Source organism: Leuresthes tenuis, unplaced genomic scaffold (assembly GCF_036924035.1).
Source record: "Leuresthes tenuis unplaced genomic scaffold, fLeuTen1.0.hap1 SCAF_17, whole genome shotgun sequence".
NCBI lineage: Eukaryota > Metazoa > Chordata > Actinopteri > Atheriniformes > Atherinopsidae > Leuresthes > Leuresthes tenuis.
The window spans coordinates 9,710,108-9,728,479 of record NW_027325371.1 but is presented as its reverse complement, the minus strand read 5'-3'; the positions used below and the strand labels follow the sequence as shown (position 1 = coordinate 9,728,479).

The 18,372-nt window shown below is 38.0% G+C and overlaps 2 protein-coding genes across 7 annotated transcripts; one reads left to right on the top strand and one right to left on the bottom strand.

The window, feature by feature from the left end:
- Nucleotides 1–685: 685 nt before the first annotated feature.
- On the top strand, nucleotides 686–13,791 carry nprl3 (NPR3-like, GATOR1 complex subunit). Of its 6 annotated transcripts, none has more exons than XM_072368181.1 (15): nucleotides 686–1,122; nucleotides 1,827–1,896; nucleotides 3,272–3,310; nucleotides 3,989–4,118; nucleotides 4,709–4,723; nucleotides 6,189–6,263; nucleotides 7,785–7,938; nucleotides 8,142–8,223; nucleotides 8,320–8,457; nucleotides 9,696–9,852; nucleotides 10,429–10,535; nucleotides 10,835–10,964; nucleotides 12,651–12,840; nucleotides 12,932–13,064; nucleotides 13,429–13,791. In XM_072368181.1, exons 1-15 carry the CDS (start codon nucleotides 927–929, stop codon nucleotides 13,592–13,594), a joined length of 1,782 nt encoding a protein of 593 aa, XP_072224282.1. In that variant the 5' UTR covers nucleotides 686–926; the 3' UTR covers nucleotides 13,595–13,791. The 6 variants fall into 6 exon arrangements, with proteins under 6 accessions (XP_072224282.1, XP_072224278.1, XP_072224277.1 ...); XM_072368177.1 differs by having other exon boundaries at nucleotides 689–1,122; nucleotides 8,145–8,223; nucleotides 12,932–13,124; XM_072368176.1 differs by having other exon boundaries at nucleotides 689–1,122; nucleotides 12,932–13,124.
- A 444-nt stretch (nucleotides 13,792–14,235) lies between these two features.
- On the bottom strand, nucleotides 14,236–16,841 carry mpg (N-methylpurine DNA glycosylase). The gene is made up of 3 exons (XM_072368182.1): nucleotides 16,428–16,841; nucleotides 15,152–15,356; nucleotides 14,236–14,890 (listed from the first exon to the last, which is right to left on the bottom strand). Exons 1-3 carry the CDS (start codon nucleotides 16,686–16,688, stop codon nucleotides 14,439–14,441), a joined length of 918 nt encoding a protein of 305 aa, XP_072224283.1. The 5' UTR covers nucleotides 16,689–16,841; the 3' UTR covers nucleotides 14,236–14,438.
- Nucleotides 16,842–18,372: the final 1,531 nt, after the last annotated feature.

Here is an 18,372-nt window from a genome sequence, read left to right as displayed (position 1 = left end):
TATTATAATTACATATGAAAATATTAGAAAGAGCACTGTCGGTTATTGTGGCGTCTTTGAAAGTTTGCGATTTGATATAAAAAGGGTGGGGTCATCTGAAATAGACGATAACAGTACATCAAAATACCAGGCTCCCAAAAGGAGGAATCTCATCCTTTCTCAAGAACTCCGGACTTTCAACGGATTATCAACTATAGAATCTTGGGTGCGATTTACAAGATGCAAGCTCAAAGCTCTGACTGTCAGACAAATGCGCCACCCAGAGGATAGTCTGATTCAGCCCCAACATGGGTCGGAGAGGATAACTCTTAAATCTATCTTGAAGTTAGTTGTTTTTTTAATCAATTGTTACTTTCACAAGCATTTGAACTATGGAATGGTTGCAGTGCTAAACTACCAAATCCACTGAGGGCGAAAAAAGACAATGCTTTTTTTATATGTTGACTGTAACTACATTAGCCTTTAAATCCCTTAAACACATCATATTAATATGTTTGTATTTATACAATAGTCAATATTGTATAATTCAATATTCAATATTATTATTATTATTGTTATTATACAGTTTTTACTATAAGACTGCATTTCCTTTGAAAACACGGTGATGTGGTGTGAGGCATTGGATTGTTTATCTATACGTTACTGCTCTTGGTGCAATGGGGGGAACTTAAAGTCGACTTCCTTTTCCGAGCCGGACATTTCTTCAAGTGACGCATAACATTCCCAACGGTTTGGGAGATGGATGAGCGGTTGTAGCCAGGGTTAAACTAACCGTATTGACGTTAAATTCGTTAAGGGTCAATGTCTTTGAGAAGCAAACATTCACCTTAAAGTGAGGTTCGACTGAAATAAGCTATCCGTTGCTGTCAGCTCGTGGACACACTTAATTGTGGCACAGCTAACGTAGCATTAGCTAGAATGCTAACATGATGCTTAACCCATCAGACGGGTTATCAGGTGATCGAAAATCCATGTACAGTCAGCCACATAATAATGTATATAAAAGCGGAGACAAAACCAGTCCCATAAGCGTTATACTGGTTAGTTCTGGTAGCAGAGGGAACAAACTTCTTTTTCGGTATCCCTTTCAAAAAGTCGCTGAATGTCCGTCATCTCTCTCAGGTAGGCGTAGCATTAGCACAAACCCAGACAAGCTATCTAAAATTTACCCAATAAGCGGAAACCCATGCTCTTTTGGTATTAGTTGTATGCAGTTACTCTCTTATAGCTACCACATACAAATACAATGCAGTAGTATTGATACTAATCTCATAACCAAATGTAATGGCCACATTTAGTTTTGATGTCTTCTTGTGTACGTTGTTCCTCTTCCTTTATGTGCTGTTGTGGTTGTTTTTGTCCTCCCAAAGTAGTGTCACTTGTAACCAAGTCAATTTGCTTGCCGTTTTTTTAAACACCGTGATTAACTTTGTTTATTTTGCAGTCTAATTTGCTTGATACCAAATAGCAGTATGCACAAAAATGGGACAGCTTGGAAGTTAATCTTCATTGGCAGTTAAATCCAGTATGGCACAGTTTCGACTGGCGGAGATTGAGCTGGTGGAACATTTCTATGGCAGGCTCATCACAGGAAAACTGGAGTGTGCAGCAATGGCCACAGAGTACCTTTTTTTTAGGGAAAAAAATCCCACAACAATAGGAAACTATTTCCTCACACAATAAAAGGAAAAAAAGGACTGCCTTCTCTTTGACACATGTTTGACAGTCAGTACACCAACGGACTATCAGTGTTTATGCGTATATGTCTTTGTATATGATGTATATGATGTATATTTGATTAACCCTTACCAACATCTGTCCTTAAGCGAAACAGAGAAGTCCATATGCACTGAACCCAACTGGGGATGTTCTTGAAGACCAGGATGGTGATTCAAGGTATTTTTTGCCTTCATATTATGTAAATTTGTTTCTTAATTGACTGAAAGTTGCACAGATATATTTATTATTTGAAATCCAAATGAGCTTATGCTCATTACCCTTTCCTTTCCCCTTGCTTTTGTTTTTCTCCACCAAAAATCAAAGTGTTGATGCATTTTAATCACTGTTAAAGTTAATATTTAAGAGCTTAAACCAAAACTCTTAGAAATGTAAGCGTTATCACTTCATTTGTCTAAATGTTGTTATCTACCCAGCTGTTGTTTGAGCATGCTTGTTTATCTGAACTGTTGAAAAGTAAGAATGCTTCTAAACCACAAGTTTAATTGACTTTATATTTAATTTGCTTTGTGATATGAAACATTTTTTTGTGAAAAGTCTTGGCTTTTGCTTTACTTTCATTGTGCAGCCGCTTCCCAGATGGTGATGCTGGTCAGTCCTAGTCATTTGTCATTAGTTGCTTTAAGTAGGCTACAAGGTTTTATTAAGTGGTGACACATTAGAATTTTATCAAGGAAGCGAGGTCCTATACAACAAGCTCAAGATTGTGACTGACTCTACTTTCAAGGGACTTTTATTGTGTTTGTTCAAGTCATACTGTTTGGAAAAAAAAAGAGATAGTAGGTGCATTGATACAAAACTATAAATTACTCAGGAGAGCTGGCCTTGACTTTTAAAGAAATTCACGTTGTCACAGGGGGGCATTGTTGAATAAAGAACACGGATGGATTGTCATATTTGTATTAATTAATAACCTGGTATCAGTTTGCATGTTCTCCCTGTGTCTGCGTGGGTTCTCTCCGGGTACTCCAGCTTCCTCCCACCTCCCAAAAACATGCATGTCAGGTTAATTGGTGTCTCTAAATTGTCCTTAGCAGTGAGTGTGAGCGTGGATGGTTGTTTGTCTCGATTGTCTCTATGTGGCCCTGTGATGGACTGGCGACCTGTCCAGGGTGCACCCTGCCTCTTGTTCAGACAGCTGGGATAGGCTCCACCCCCCCTGAGTTGGATTAAGTGGGTATAGCTTTATAAAGACCACCCTGAGCCAGATTGCATTATATAAAGGGCTAGTTATGACTGCATGAACAAGTTTTATTTTATCATTTTGGATATTGTTTGAAATTGCAGTTGCATTCATTGCAGTTTTAAGGCTGATATTTAAACAAACGATGTGAGCATTACTGCTAATAGGGCTTATTTAGGTTGAAAAAGTAATGTGCTTAAATCATTTCAGACCAGCATTTTCACATCACAGTATCACATGTTTGTTTGGGTTGTTTTAATGTCCATTTTCTGCATTTAGCCCAACTGTGTGTTGCATTCTCCCTTTTGTTTGCTTTTTTCTTCTTTTTTTGTGGCCCAATACCCATTTCAGGGAGCAAACTCCTCTAACTGACGAACAGTTGGTAGCAGGGTAAGACCAAATCATTCTCAACCACCTTTCCTTCGCTTAGATCACCCTTGTCTTTTCTTTCCTATTTTGTGTCCTGTATGGATCTCCAACCCTGATCTCATTAAAATCCCATTAAATGATCAACAGAGGATGAATCAATGCTTGGATTAGAATCATCGGTTAAACTACTTTGAACTGACATTGGTTATAATAATTATAGCATGTAGATTCAGCATTGCAATTTAAAATTCAAATCAAATGCAAACTAAAGTTAAGCAAATACTGCACACGCTTCTTTTCAAATTGTGGTGGTGGAGAAAGTCCATAGAGTTTAATTTTTTCTGGAAGTCAACACTTTAATTTTTATCCCTTTGATCGCAGCATGAGTTATTTGAGTCAAACCAGCATGAGTCTTTCACATTCCCCATTCATGTATCAATTGCACTTTTTTCTGCCAGGAGGCCTCTTCCTCTTCTCTCCTCTCCAGTAGCCACACAAGCTTTTTTATTTATTCTCTCATTGTTAAATGACATTAAAGTCAGATACATCTGATGAATGCAACCCCTCTTGTAGACAGATATGTGAAAACTGTAAGCAAACAGCTAATTCAATCCTTCTGACTTGTCACAAATTTTCCTGTGGTGTGACCTTCCTGCCTGCTCTACAGTTTCTTATTGAGTCTGTTCTTTCTTCTTCGAGGTTCTCAGACATCATCCTCGCCACCATCCTTGCTACCAAGTCTGACATATGCGGAAAGAAGTTTGAACTGAAGATAGACAATGTTCGTTTTGTGGGTCACCCTACCCTCCTTCATCCTCCCATCATCCAAGTAAGAGCGGATTAACCCTGATGAAGACATTCACTATTTGGTTTGAACCAACATACCACAAAGTATTAGCAAGATGTTTTTGCTATTGAGTTTGTTGCTGCGACTTCGACAGTTAGTGTCATTTAAGATGAATTGCTGGCTCCCTGTGGCTTTAATGGTGCTTTCACATATCTAAATCTACATTATCTGCCGTCCACACTGTCTCCACATAGTCCTATCCTTCATTAGTCTTTTTTTTAACCTTTGATCACGAGGGCATGTTGCACCCACTCTTTTCCTCAAACTGATTACAATGACTCATTTGACATTAACTCTAGGCAGCTTTGTTATATACAAACATTACTGGATGAAGCGCAAAACTGCAGTCAGTACTCATTGGATTGTCATGAACTTCTTTTATAAACTTTCATCTTTTGTAAATTCCTCTTCACTAAATAATTAGATAAATCCATCAAAAAACAATATTTGAATAGTTCATGGTTTTAAATGATAGACTTTTAAAAAATGTAGGCTATGATTATGATCTTACATGATTTTTTCTTTTTTTTAATGCTGGTTGTGTTTGTGCTTTCCTTATTTGACAATATCAGCAGCATGGTAGTAAGGTAAGTTTCACCACACTCAGTGTGTAATGACATTCATGACAAGCTAGACTTTAAAACCTGCCACATTTAACAGAAATGACACATATTGCACAAGATAATGTGAGCAATAATGTTGAGATTTCAATTGCCAATTACTAGCCCTCCACCCACATCTATTTTAACTGTATTAGAAATTAGGCAGCACATGAGTGTTAAGAGATCATTTGAAATACCCTCGCTAATTCCAGTCTAGTGAGTAGAATTCACAGTTGCTGCCCCTGTTGCCTCTGTGAGTAGATCTGTAAGAGTAAAGCTGCATATTCCCTAATTGGATCTGCTGTTTTGGTTTCAGTGTTATTCAGTAGCTTCATCTCCACCCAAGCACCTTGCAATATCTAGACTGGACAGACTCATCAGTGATGAGTCAGGAATTTCAATTTCATGAACCTTGAAGCTTTCCCAGCAAGCCTCCAAGACCCTCTTTGTTTGGGTGAATTTTACTGCATCCTCATATATTTGTACTGTAGTTAAACATCAGATGTATCGTACGAAGGTTTTTGCTCTTTAAGAATGCAGAAGACATCCAGCTCTTGGCGCTGACCTGTACAGCAGTAACTGAGTCATTTAAAATGAATGTGAGTGCGTCTATTGAGATAATTTTACCCCCACACACAGGAAAGATATGTTATTGTATTAAATGGAAAAATAGACTCTCAGTCAGACTTTTTAATTGCGTTTTACTGTAGCTGTTAGGTTGCTTAAACTATAAAAGGCTTGTTAAGGTTTGTTTTGTTTGACCATATCACTGGAAATTTGAATTTTGGCAGGTTAGACATAACTTCAGCAGTGCCCCCTACTGTTCTTTTAGTGTAAAAATTCACAGCCTGTGTTGTCAGGGTGCTTTGCTGGGAGTGGAGATCATGACGAGATGTGAAAACCATGAAGAAATTCAGTATTTACTTATACGAGACCCCTGTGAAAATTAAAGGTGGAGATTATGCTAATGCAACAACACCTACTGTATCTAACTTTAAAAACGACCTGAGATTTCACTCAGCAGTCAACACGTCTACTGTGACCAAGTTACACGCCACTGCAGCGGTGCATGTTTTGTTTTTCTAATTTCTTTAAAGTCCTTTAAAAAAAAAAAAAGAAAGCAACAAAATGTTATTTTATAAATTGAGAGAGTTTGCTGCTTTTCTTTGATTTTATCTTCACAAACTGTTTATTTATTTTTCAGATTTTTTTTTTTAAATACAAGATGTTTGAATTTATCATGTTGGACTTTAAAATTGCCTAAAAAAATTAGACAATTTTAAAGAGAAAAGCTATTTGGAGAAAATTAAAAGCAATCTGTCGGCCCACATTAATAACTGTGACTTACACTGTTGACCAAATCGTATAAAAGTTGCAGACTTGTATTTTATCTTACAAAGCAAGTTTTGTTTTTAGTTTTTTTTTACATGTTAAAATGTTCTCTTTTCAGGTTTCTAAAACAGATCCTTCACCTAAAAGAGAAATGCCAACGATGATCTTGTTTAATGTGGTGTTTGCACTACGGGTATGAAAACTCTTCATAATTTAAGTTTTCAGTTGTCATTGACTTTTTTAATAAACCTCTCCTTTTGGTCTTTGTGTTAGTGTTAATATTGTTGTATTAAAGTTTCAGTTGATACTTCAATATCAGGATTTACCTTTAACATTTTATCTTATTTTATTATTTTAATGATGTTTTACTTATTTTAGCTGACTATGGGTGGGACATAGAGAGTTTGCATTCCTTTAATCCGTATTCTGTGAATGGGAGGGGTGTGTGCGAGTGATAAAGCTTAACTATCTGTGACAGCATGGGAGCTCAAAGAGGAGGGGCCAGTTTATTATGCTTAATCATGCTTTTCAACAAGGCACAGCCCTGTTCCTGCCCGTGCTGAGTCATGATACCCAGTAAGTTCCAGCACAGCTCAGATGGGGATGAAACTGCTCAGTCATGTTTTGTACATAATATCTGCCCAGCGACTGTGATAGTTGTAGTGTTGAAACATCCAAAAGAACAAAAATCTTTCTTTATTGTAGTTTTGTCACTTTGTGTATTTAATTAGTTGTAGTAGTTTTTCATCTAAATGTTATAATGCCCTGTGTACAATGTTCATGCTTTTCTATTTTCTGTAATAACAACAACAACTGATCTGTCTGCTTAAAGATGAATAAGCCCCTCCAAATAATCAGTACAACACAACACAAAGTGTTAAAATAATTCGCAGCATCATATGTTGTAGTTTTTATTTTTTTAATACGTTATATAACAGTGACTGGAATTCTGTATCAAACGCATGTTTTGACACTGAAAGTGTAACTTGAATTGTATTCTTGTGAGTAAAGTTTCCTAATTTGGAGCAGTGTAGTAGGGAGGTCATGATCATGAAATCATTTGCCATATAAAGAAGTGCATAAGAAATTAAATTAAATTGAATTTAAAAAAAAAGGTTTATATAGAATTTGATGATTTAATCATCTCTGTCCATTTTTATGCCACTATCATACCATAAGCCTATTAATAACTGTTATTAAATATAAAACATATGTTTTGGAGATAAAACAGGAATGTGAATACAAATATGGCTTTTTTCCTCTTAATTTTCACATGATAGATATGCTATGACCTCTGCCGAGGACAGGGGTGTGACGAGATAATGTCATCCAAGGAGTGTCAGTTCCAACAGAGTCAGTAAATTCTGTTAAATAGTGAAAACATTATGGAAATATGCCATTTTTGCCAATGTTACCAAACTGTTTTCTAACAAGTGAATGACAATGATTATGGAATCATGATCACAATTATCTCAAATGATTGCACATGCATGATTATTTGATCATTGTGACTGGCTCACTGTGTTGCCTGCAAGGTTTTTATATCACATGAGATGTCATTTAGACATTATTGGGCTGTATAGAGATGTTTGACATAAATTAAATCAGCTACAGATGAAAGACCAGAGGTTGTACCTACCGTGTAATTGGTAATCACTTAGCTGCACACACAGTACTAATGTATTTTGGTTAATGTCATTGTTAACCTTTTCAGGCAAATGCCGACCCATCCGTCATCAGCTGCATGCACAACCTGTCTCGGCGCATTGCTATAGCCCTGCAGCACGAAGAGCGCCGCTGCCAGTACCTGACCAGAGAAGCCAAATTGATGCTGGCTGTCCAGGATGAAATTACCACAGTGACTGAGAGTAAGAAACTCACTCATTATCCATAGAAAATTAGTAGCTTTGTCTAAACCAAACAATCTTATAATATATATAATTATATATATATAATTTATCGCATGCTTTTTTTTTTTTAGAGCAGTGTAGCTTAACAGCTTGCTGACATTGTGGTTGTAATTTATATGTTTGAGTATATTTATACTGGGCTTTCTCTCTCCTGATGTCAGCAGAGGGAAGCCCCCAGTCCCCATTTAGGCAAATTCTTCCAAAATGTAAGCTAGCTAGGGACCTGAAGGAGGCTTATGACAGGTTTGTGCTTCAGTTACACATTTATTTATTTTTTTCTTTTCTGACCACAAGCTAGACATATTGTTCTTTAAGCTAACTCTGATTTTGGGTTTTCAGCCTTTGTACAACTGGTGTGGTGCGACTACATATTAACAACTGGCTGGAGGTGAGTTTCTGTTTGCCACACAAGATCCACAGGATTGGTGGCAACTATATCCCCCCAGAGGCATTAGAGCACAGCCTGAAGGCTATAAGGTATATTTGAATATTTAATGCACATTGGGGTTTTTTTCTGGTGTCTTAGAAGTAGCTTTTTATTTGACCAGCAGTACACTTGAAGTTACTTATTCACAAAAAGTTACACATGGAGAGCAATTTTCATGTTCTATGTGAAATAAGACTGAAAAGTAAAATTCTTGTACTTCTGACTGACTCTTAAAGTGACCTATCATAAGCAGCCACAAGTTCTCCCCCCACCAAGCCCCTTCTCCAAACATAAGCACATGTAAAAAGTTTTGTTAGCAAAGATGAGGCTTCTTCTTAATCCAGTATTTATGATTGTAATGACTCTTACAACACTTTTACAATAAGATCCCACAGATCTGTCTTTTTTTCTTTAGAAGAAAAATGGAAAAAGTCTTCTTTTAAAGAGTTAAAGAAGAAAAACATTTACCTTCATGAGTAAACCGTTTTTGTTGCTCTTCACAAGAACCACAAATAATGTTTGACAGTAAACTGTGAACATCGTCACCTGATGTGACTCAGGAGAAAGACTCCTTACAAATGATAAATTTATGTTTCGAACACAGTCATGCTTTAAGCTGACCAACACATGTAGACTTTTACAAAACATTTTGCTTAAATTCCTCTTTAATTCATGTTGTTGGATACAGAACAGTTCATCGATAGGCCATCTTGCCTGATTAACAAGTCTCTAACCCTTAAAAGTGCTTTTGTCATTTTTTATGAGAGTGTTATGTCAGCGAAATGCTGCGTCTTAACCAGTTTTGTCAGTTTTGTATTTTAGGCTTAAGGAGAGAAGGGCGTCTAAAAATCCATACGTTTTCTGTGGATCATACTGCCACCTACTGCCAGTTTGGCATACTTACTATAGTTTTGATAAAGCATTTATCTCCTTGTTTACAAGTTTAACATGACATGCGAAGTCCAAACAAGTATATTTAGGTCACAAAATTTCACGATTTCTTGGCATATTTCATATGCTTAAAAAAAATCCTTCTTAAACCTGAATAATTTTCTGTTAAACTGAAAACTACTATTGACTCTGTCCTGTGTGTGTTATTGAGTGCGTTTTTGATAATTGTTCGTGTGTTTAGAATATCTGTTAGATTGCAACAGACCTGCTGGGATTTATTAAAGTAGCCAGTTTGTTTACAGAGACATGTATAGAGTTGATGTGCAAAGAGGGGTCTCTGGAGGTAAAACGGAAATGCAGAATGTTGAGAAGCAGTATGGTGCTTTTGGTCCTGCAGGCCATATCATGCCCTGCTGCTGCTGGAAAGTGAGAAGGCGTTGCTCAGCCAGCTTCCACTGGACTGCTCGCCTGCGATGGTTCGCCTGATAAAAACCTGCTCTGCAGTGAAAAATCTGCAGCAGCTCGCTCAGGATGCTGACCTGGCCTTGCTTCAGGTGTGGAACATTCACACTGCCCTCATACTTCATACGTCCTGCATCTCCTCTGTACTTCTGATATCTGAATCATAGATGCCACTCTTTGACTCTGCAAGCCATATATGTTGAAGTTTCATTTCAAAGTAGTTTTAGTAATTACATTGTGTTACATTGTTGCATTAGTTGCATTGTGTTATCAAGCAATTTTTATACTGAACACACACACACACACACACACACACACACACACACAATTTATTCATAGTGCATGTATAATAGAAGAAAAATCAATAGTCCTGATCCCCTTAGCTATATGTAACTCCATTAAAATGGGTGCAAAGAACCCTTTTCAGCAATTGTAGGGATGTTGAGTGAGTCATGAGTTGAAGATTTCTGGTCAGAGTTGATTGTATTTTTGGAGATTTACTCCCATCTAGTGGGAATTATGTAGAATGCATATCTGAGAGAATTCTCATTTGTGGTAGAACAAACACATTTATTTTCCTGCAATAACAAATGTTCAGTTTTAAAGGATTTTCTCATTTAGGTTGTGTTATTGTCACATCATAGCTAACTTAATGTTTCCTCTCTTAGATCTTTCAGATTGCTGCTCACTTGGTTTACTGGGGCAAGGCAATCATCATCTACCCACTGTGTGAGAATAATGTCTACATGCTGTCTCCACATGCCAACATCTGCCTGTGAGTATGTTTAATCTGAAATATGATGCTAATGAACCATAATAATGTTGAATATTCCTCGATGTCATTGCCTTAAAAGTAAGGTTTCATAACTCTTTTACTGTTAGAATGGCTTCAAAACAAAAGCACTTGTTAATTCATCTTTCCATGCTCTCTATTAGAGTTGGGTAATTGACAGTATTGACCAAAATAGCAACATTGTTTGAAAATATTGGATAAAGAAAAACTAAAATTGAATCAAAGGAATGTTTTAATGGAAAAGCTCAGTGTTATAATCTGTGCCATTTCTCCCTGAATAGATACTCCCCACTGGCAGAGCAGTTTGCCCAGCAGTTCTCTGGTCATGATCTGCCCTCCATGTTAGCCAAGTTCTCACTGCCTGTCTCACTGGCAGAATTCAGAAACCCTCTTGAAGCTCCAGCACAGGAGGTAAGATAATTTCTACCTCCTGAAATCTACCTCCTTTCTAACAGCTGTTTATTTTGGTGAAATAACCTGATGTAAACATTTTATATAAATCATAAACTGTGTAAAATAGATTGATGAAGCTACAGTGTCACCCCCTACTGTTATGTAGACTCACATTTTGAAGCCTCAAGGTCAGTATTTGAGACATCATCAATTTAGTCTTTTTTAACCTGAAGTTATGAGCTGGATCTGACTAAGAACAGTGAAAGTTTATTGCAACATAACCCTCTTTTTAAGCATATTGTGATCTGCTGTCTAATTTACACTGAGAGGGACCGTAAGTAATGAAATAAACACCATGCTCTATTAAAGAAAACGTGAGACTACGCATAAGCTTTTAAAGAAAATGTTTGAAGTCACAATTAAAGCGAGAACTATACAGCAGACTTCTTTTGCAGTAACAAGTGTCGCCACCTGGTGGTCTGTAGGGAAAAGACAGGTTTAGGACACCACTGCATTGGTTTAATTTGTGACATATCGATTTAATTATAAAGTCTGCAATATAAACTATTTAATTTTTTTAACTCAAATTGAGGATTTTAGGAGACAACTTAGTTATAAAATAGTATTAACTATCTGAAGAAATGGTAAATCATGGTAAATCCTACAATATCACTGTAAATAGAGACATTCTATTATTGGAGCCGGAACATCTGGGGACAGATGTATAATACTGTGTGTAGCCAGATGTATAAAGCGGTGTGTTCTTATGGTTCTCTTTTATAAATCTCAGTCTTCTAGAGAGGTGCACAAACCTAATTTCCACTACCATTCGTTGCCATAAATGGAAGCAGACACTCCCCTAACTTGTCATTTGTATATCAAGATATCATTTGGACCACAACTAAACTGATGCAACGATGAAATAAACAACAGTTAGGAAGGAGCACAGTTTTACCGAATATAAAATGAGAAACTCGTCCGTGAAGCAGAAGAAAAAGGAGATCTGTTTTATTTGGTGTGTGAGACTGTAATCACAAACAGAACAACTGCTGAAATGCAAAAGTTAAAGGCAATCGGCTCTGTAAACCAAAGGACCCTGCAGAGGTAAAAAGAAATGGCAAACATGTAAACCAGCAGCTAGAACACACATCAGCTTACACAGCACATCAAGGCTACAAGAGGAGGACCAATAACTCCTGTTTTATCTGCATGATGGATGGCCACAGTTATTTATAGAGCCCACAGCTGCTGGAAGAGTATGTTGTGAAAACTGACAATGAGAAAAAAATCCTACAAAGAATCTCTACCTGAAATTGTCTCTTTTATTTTTTCTTAAACTATGGGGCCTGTTTTTCCATTTCACTTCATATCAGAAATATAAAAACATGTGTACACATGGATTGAAAAAATGAAAGTGTGCACATTCTCACCCCACATTCTTCCTTTATAAGTAGCTGTGTGTGAGTAAGAAAATGTGTACATGTGTATCTGGCCCCTGGTGTTTGAAGTTGAATTATAAATGGTGAAAACACATCAGTTCTATCGTCTGCATCCTTCATTTTTCATGAAAACGAGATCAGTGTCACAGCTCTTTCTCAATACTCTTTTTTTAAGCTTGTATGGACCTGCAGCTATTTTAAAACTTCATAATTCAGTGTTTATCCTGTCCAGAGCTGTAACGTTTGCTGCTCTGCCTCTGACCAGGCCCAGCTGATCCAGATGGTGGTGTGGATGCTCCAGCACCGCCTGCTTATCCAACTGCACACATATGTCTGCCTGTTGGTACAACCCATTGAAGACGAGCCTGGAATGAAGGAAGAAGAACTTCCACTGGCTGCACGAGTAGGAGGCCGAAGTCTCAGCACCCCGAGCGCTCTCAGTTTCGGTTCACCAAGTGTGTCCTCCCTCAGCTCTTTCCTCTGCTCTCACAAATGTAACAAATCATTTTGAATGAATGTATGACCACATGTCTTGTCCGTGTGTAGCCAGCAGTGATGACATGACCCTAACAAGCCCCAGTATGGAAAACTCCAGTGCTGAGCTGCTGCCTGGTGGAGACTCGCCACTCAACAAGAGGATGACAGAAACCCTGCTCACAAGCCTGTCAGAGCATGAAAGGCAGGTTATTCTTAACATCCCTGCTGCACAAAATCCAGAGGATCTGCGAATGTTTGCCAGGTAATGGAGTTTGCCTTGAACAGTTTAGCTTATGACTCATAATGCTTTGTGTCCTTGATAATAGATACATAGATATACAACAAAATGTGTTAACTGAGTCGTGTGAAACTTATCTGGAGTTAATTATCCTACTGTTAATTATTTGGATATTAAAAATCAGTGCTGCATGTCAACTACTGCACAGTAATGAAAAATGTCATCAAAACTTCAAAAGTCTTGTCTACTGTTGATTTACACCGCTAATGAAGGTGAAACTCTAGCTCTTAACACAATTTTGGGCCTATTTTGTTGGGTTTTTTTTCAGGCTGCTGCACTATTTCCGCGGACATCATCATCTGGAAGAAATTATGTACAATGAGAACATGAGGCGCTCGCAGCTAAAAACGCTGTTTGACAAGTTCCGCAGTGTCCTTGTGGTGACTAACCATGAGGATCCCATTATTTCCATCTTTCAGTCACCCATGGACTAGAGGCACAGAAATGCCATCAACACTTCCGGACTGGAAAATGTGCCAGTTTAAGAACAGGTGCTCACAGCTAAGTGTTCTTGCTCAAAGATGTTCTTCAGGCAGATTGCATTAATGTGTGGAGATTTACAAACTGTAGAAAGTATTTTCTATTTGAGCCAAAGGTTTGTTTACATGATTAAATTATTTTGTATATATCAGACATGCCTTAAGAGGTTCACTGTGAATAGGATTGGGGGGGGGGGGGTTCAACATAATCTCCCCATCCCACATCTGTTCGATGATCTGTCTCAGCTTCAGAGGGACATAGTGAGTAATGATCATTCCAGACCTCCAGCTACCTCTCCTGAGGAATCCCAAAGGTGGTAAGAGAGAGACTGCAAGAAAAGGAAGAGTCTAAACATCAGACAGGCTGTTTGCTCTGAGGGAAACAGAGCGCTCCAAACATCTGTGAAATCACTGAGAGGGGGATTTAAATGTTTATTGGAAAACACAGACGAAGCTGTGGAAAGACTACTGAATGATAACAAGTACGATTATTTTTACTGTCACTGATAACTGGAACTTTACTGTAAGACTTAGCATCAGCAAATGTTAATTAAATACGAAATGTTTCAAAATTAGCTCACAAAATGAGTAGAAACTTTTATTTACAATCTAGATTTTATTCCATCATCTTAGTTTCTCAAAACTGGCAATATTATGAAAATCTAAAGGAGTAACTTTAAGCATTAATTTCTCAAGTATAAGACCTGGTGTGTCTTGACAATGCAAATAGAAAAAGGTTTTATTCTGGTTGATGTTAAAAATGGGAACAGATGGCAGAATAGTTTCAGGAATATTCCTGTTAAGGCCTTTTGACATTGTGCTGTTCTGTCTCAAACGGCACATCTGAGGAATCTAAATTGTTTATTGCATTTCCAGACAGAGACTGTCTTTCTGCCTCTTTATTCACAACACTAACACAGGGGTGACCACAAAGATAAAACCTCCATGGCTTCTTGGCCCATTCCCCATGGGACTCTATTCCAATGCGTGGTGCTGATATTATATCCTGGGGTTTTGCTGGACCGATGTCTGGATCCCTCTCCAGCCACACCTCCGTGTCTGAAGCTAAGTCTCGACGATCAAAACAACGAAGTATATTTAAAGCCTGGCAGAGCTTTGAGGGCCCATTGCATAGCTCTTTGTTCTTCAGTTGGCGGGCTCCCTCTTTGCGTCTGGCTGCCCTCAGCTCCCTCATGACGGGTTGGCCCTGCAGGGGCTCCAGTGAGCGCAGCAGCACAGCAGCACCCTCCCCTGAGTAAAACGGCATACAATATGCATCACTCAGCAAGGCTCCACTCTGTCGCCTTCTTTTTTCTCTTTGCCACTCAATAATAAAACAGAAAAACTGCTGAATAGCTTTAAAGTCTCATATTTGACAGACGCACACATGCTTTCAAATGCCTCTCTAACATCAACTTTGCATTTGCAGGCAGTGGTTAGCATATACATAAATACATAGACACAGCACAATTCCCACAAAGTGAGGCAACATTTTTGTGGAATGAGTTTTACCTTCACTGGACACATTCATACAGAGGTAGATACCATAGATTGGATACACATAGATTGTGCCTGGCTTCATAAACATGGCTGTGTTCCTCTCGGTACGCTTGCCTCCTGCTGAGTGTGACGCCTTGTCCTCCCCTCCAAGGTAGGCTTCAGTTTCCACTATTCTCCCCCGCAGCTCGGTACCATCTGCACACCTACGGACCAGCACCTACCACGAGAAAGCACATTTAGTTCATATGGTGATTCATTACCAAGATGGCAAATTACTCAAATGTGACTTTTTTCAATGGTTATCGAAAAGAAAAATAGAAATGAAAAAGATTGGGCCTATAATGAAGATTTTGACTTGTATTGTAAATACAGCCCATCGTATTTGTTTATAGCTGTGTATTTTGGTGCAGAAGCCCAAATTTGGTCCATGCAAAGCTTTGTATGTTTAGTTCAGGTCTACTTTTTTCAGTTTATTAAAACAGCTCAAAAGCTAAAAGGGCATTAAAAACATAATCAATAGATGCATGACATTTCAAGGTCAATGAGTATTAAATAATCTCAGCAATGTCCAATCAGTTTTGTGGTATAATGAAGCAGCCCTACTGGTCAATACATTACATTGCATTGATCTGTTATTAACAGACAGCTACAAAACCGTACTATGTTTCCATGGGTGGAATCACAGGGGAGTCAGAATTCCCCTGTACAGTCAAAACAAAGTGGTTCGCCTCAATTTACCATTCAAAACCCAACTATATTGTTCTACATAATTAAAGTAATGCATGTAAGACATGCATACTATTTACATGTGCAAAAAATAAAAAAAATGTTAATTTCTGGGCCACAGCCTCACATGCCTGGAAGTGCTTTGGTCTTAACTAGTCTTCACACACACACAAAACTACCATCACCATAACTGTGTGTTGAGCAGTGTGTGATGTTCAGGGCAAGCCATGTAAACGCCAAATGAAACCACAGGGTGTGTCCATCTTTTTTCTTTGTTTAGAGTAAAAAAACATTTACAGTTGTGACCAGACCACATTTTTTTTGCACCATGAACTCGCGGTTTTTTTCTGCAGCACAATGCACGACACGTTTTCACAAGCAGAAAAAAATTGCTGTAAAAATCCTAGTTGCACGTATAAATGGTTTCATATGGTGCCTTTTGTTAGACGTAATATTTCTTAAATCTATCTTTAGACTAACTTGCCATAAACAGTCAGTTTTTACATATTATTTCTTATTAAACTAAAAATCATGTAATATTGAGGTGAGATGACAATATTACCTTGCCCAGGAAAGCTTTAGCCAAACTGATGCAAGGCTGGTTGAAGAAATCCTCCCCCAGTCTGTGCTGCAGGTCATTCGTGGTGAAATAGTGACTTCGTTCTGTCTCGACATTGAGAGCATTTTCACATTTACTGTGCTTTTTCTGCTTGGTCGTTGAACGGTTCAGTTCTGTTCGGTTGCTATGGTTCCTTGTCGACGTTGACTGCTCAGGTGCTACAGCTGCTGCCAATGCTAGCATCTTTCTTTTTCTTCCTGCCATAACCCTATCGTAAATAACGTTGAGCTCAAACGTTACATTCCTCCACAACAGGGTGGTCGCATCTTTATTAACTTAACAATACCTTAATGTATTTTAAAACATTTCCTTGGAACATTTATTCGAGTGTTTTGAGAGCCGCTAGCATACAGGAAGTAGATGATTGCTTTGGACTTAAAGGGACCGCTCACTATTTTAGACTAACAGATATGAAATCGCTGTTTCACCGTCCATTATGTTACAATTTAGAAGCTATTTTTATGTTTCCTGATAATTTCTCTGCAATGAAGGATACTCTTTTGTTTGTGTGTATATTTTTTTTCCAAAATTAAGGAAAGAAAAATCCAACCAAACCGTTGCTATTCGGAGTTTTCCTCTTTCTGAGCATAATAACTACTTTGCAACCTGTGGCCTTTTCTTGCTGCTGTCTTATCTTTTCAGCCTCATTTGGATAATGTTAGGTTATAAATAGAGTAAGCGTGCTCTCTGCGCTCTGGACTGCCTGTGCCCAGGAAGTGGATGGCGCCAGTTTGGCCTCAGGCACTGTGCCTCCAAGTGGCTCTTTTGAAAACAAATTGCGTGTGACATATCAGTGCCACAGATTTCAGATTGTGACTAAAGTTCTAGTGTACAGTGTTGTTGTTTAGGAGGGTGATTGTTGATTGTAGAGAGCACAAAGCTGGATAGATTTCTGATTCAACAACATGAGCATTTCCTCCAAATGTTTCTTTGTATCTGGTCACATATGCAGCTGGACACCACTGAATTATTGCAAATGGGAGAAAAATAATTTTGCTGTAGGTGGAGCTCTAACGGATTTTATATGAACTCTGTTTCTAAATAGCTTCTTTAGGTTGTTTTTGTACACTGAGATGACCCTCGTCTCATTCCCAGCTTGTTGTAGTGACAGCTTTCTTTCTTTCACTAAGAGAGAAATCTTAGTCAACAGACTAATCATTTATCATTCTCTATTTAAGGACATTTCCCTGGCTGTTCCTTGTCGGGCTCTACTGTTATAGTTTTAGCCCACAGTACCATTCTTCAGCCTCCCTATGGTTACAATCTTCCTCTGCCTGCTGGGCTTAATGTTGGTAGTGTTTTGCAGCAGATCCCTGTGTTATGAAAAGGAATACTTCTCTTGCACTCTGCAGCTCAGTTGATGCTTTGCTGCTGCTTCTATTTTAGTCCCTATGCAATAACCTTATGTGACAGAAGCATTATGCCAAAATTAGTTTTCTGTCTGCATGTCTACTCCTTTAGATGGCAGCTCCAGAATTTTCAGCGTGCATTGTTAAAAGAAATATATTCGACTGTTGCACTTATACTTCTATGTCATGTTAGATGTAAGATTAATTGTATTTATTATATGTACTGTATACTCAATTCTTTGTCCAATAAAGGATTACCACATTTCCCTTATATGTGAATATATATATATATATATACACACCAGTGGTTAATGTCATATAAGAAAATAAAGAAACTCAGATAGTGTCCTCTCAATAAAACAGAGTCCTCTCTCCCTTGAATAGTCAGATTTTCTGTGTGGCACTACAGAACTGGATGAACAGCACACATCACTTGATTGAAAAGTGAGTACCGGTACATCCATTTTAGTTGTTATTTCCATAGTAAAAGCTTTCATTATTTGCCAATTTATTTAACAAACAAAAACCTGATAATAACA

What these genes read in the sequence shown, in the direction of transcription:
- nprl3 (XM_072368176.1), top strand. Translation starts at nt 927, where the DNA reads ATGATGCTTAACCCATCAGACGGGTTATCAGGTGATCGAAAATCCATG. An exon ending in CCACATGCCAACATCTGCCT is followed by an intron (nt 10,536 to 10,834) that starts GTGAGTATGTTT and finishes CTCCCTGAATAG; the next exon opens with ATACTCCCCACTGGCAGAGC. An exon ending in TTGAAGCTCCAGCACAGGAG is followed by an intron (nt 10,965 to 12,650) that starts GTAAGATAATTT and finishes GCCTCTGACCAG; the next exon opens with GCCCAGCTGATCCAGATGGT.
- mpg (XM_072368182.1), bottom strand. Translation starts at nt 16,688, where the DNA reads ATGGCAGGAAGAAAAAGAAAGATGCTAGCATTGGCAGCAGCTGTAGCA. An exon ending in CTAAAGCTTTCCTGGGCAAG is followed by an intron (nt 15,357 to 16,427) that starts GTAATATTGTCA and finishes TTCTCGTGGTAG; the next exon opens with GTGCTGGTCCGTAGGTGTGC. An exon ending in TATGAATGTGTCCAGTGAAG is followed by an intron (nt 14,891 to 15,151) that starts GTAAAACTCATT and finishes CGTTTTACTCAG; the next exon opens with GGGAGGGTGCTGCTGTGCTG.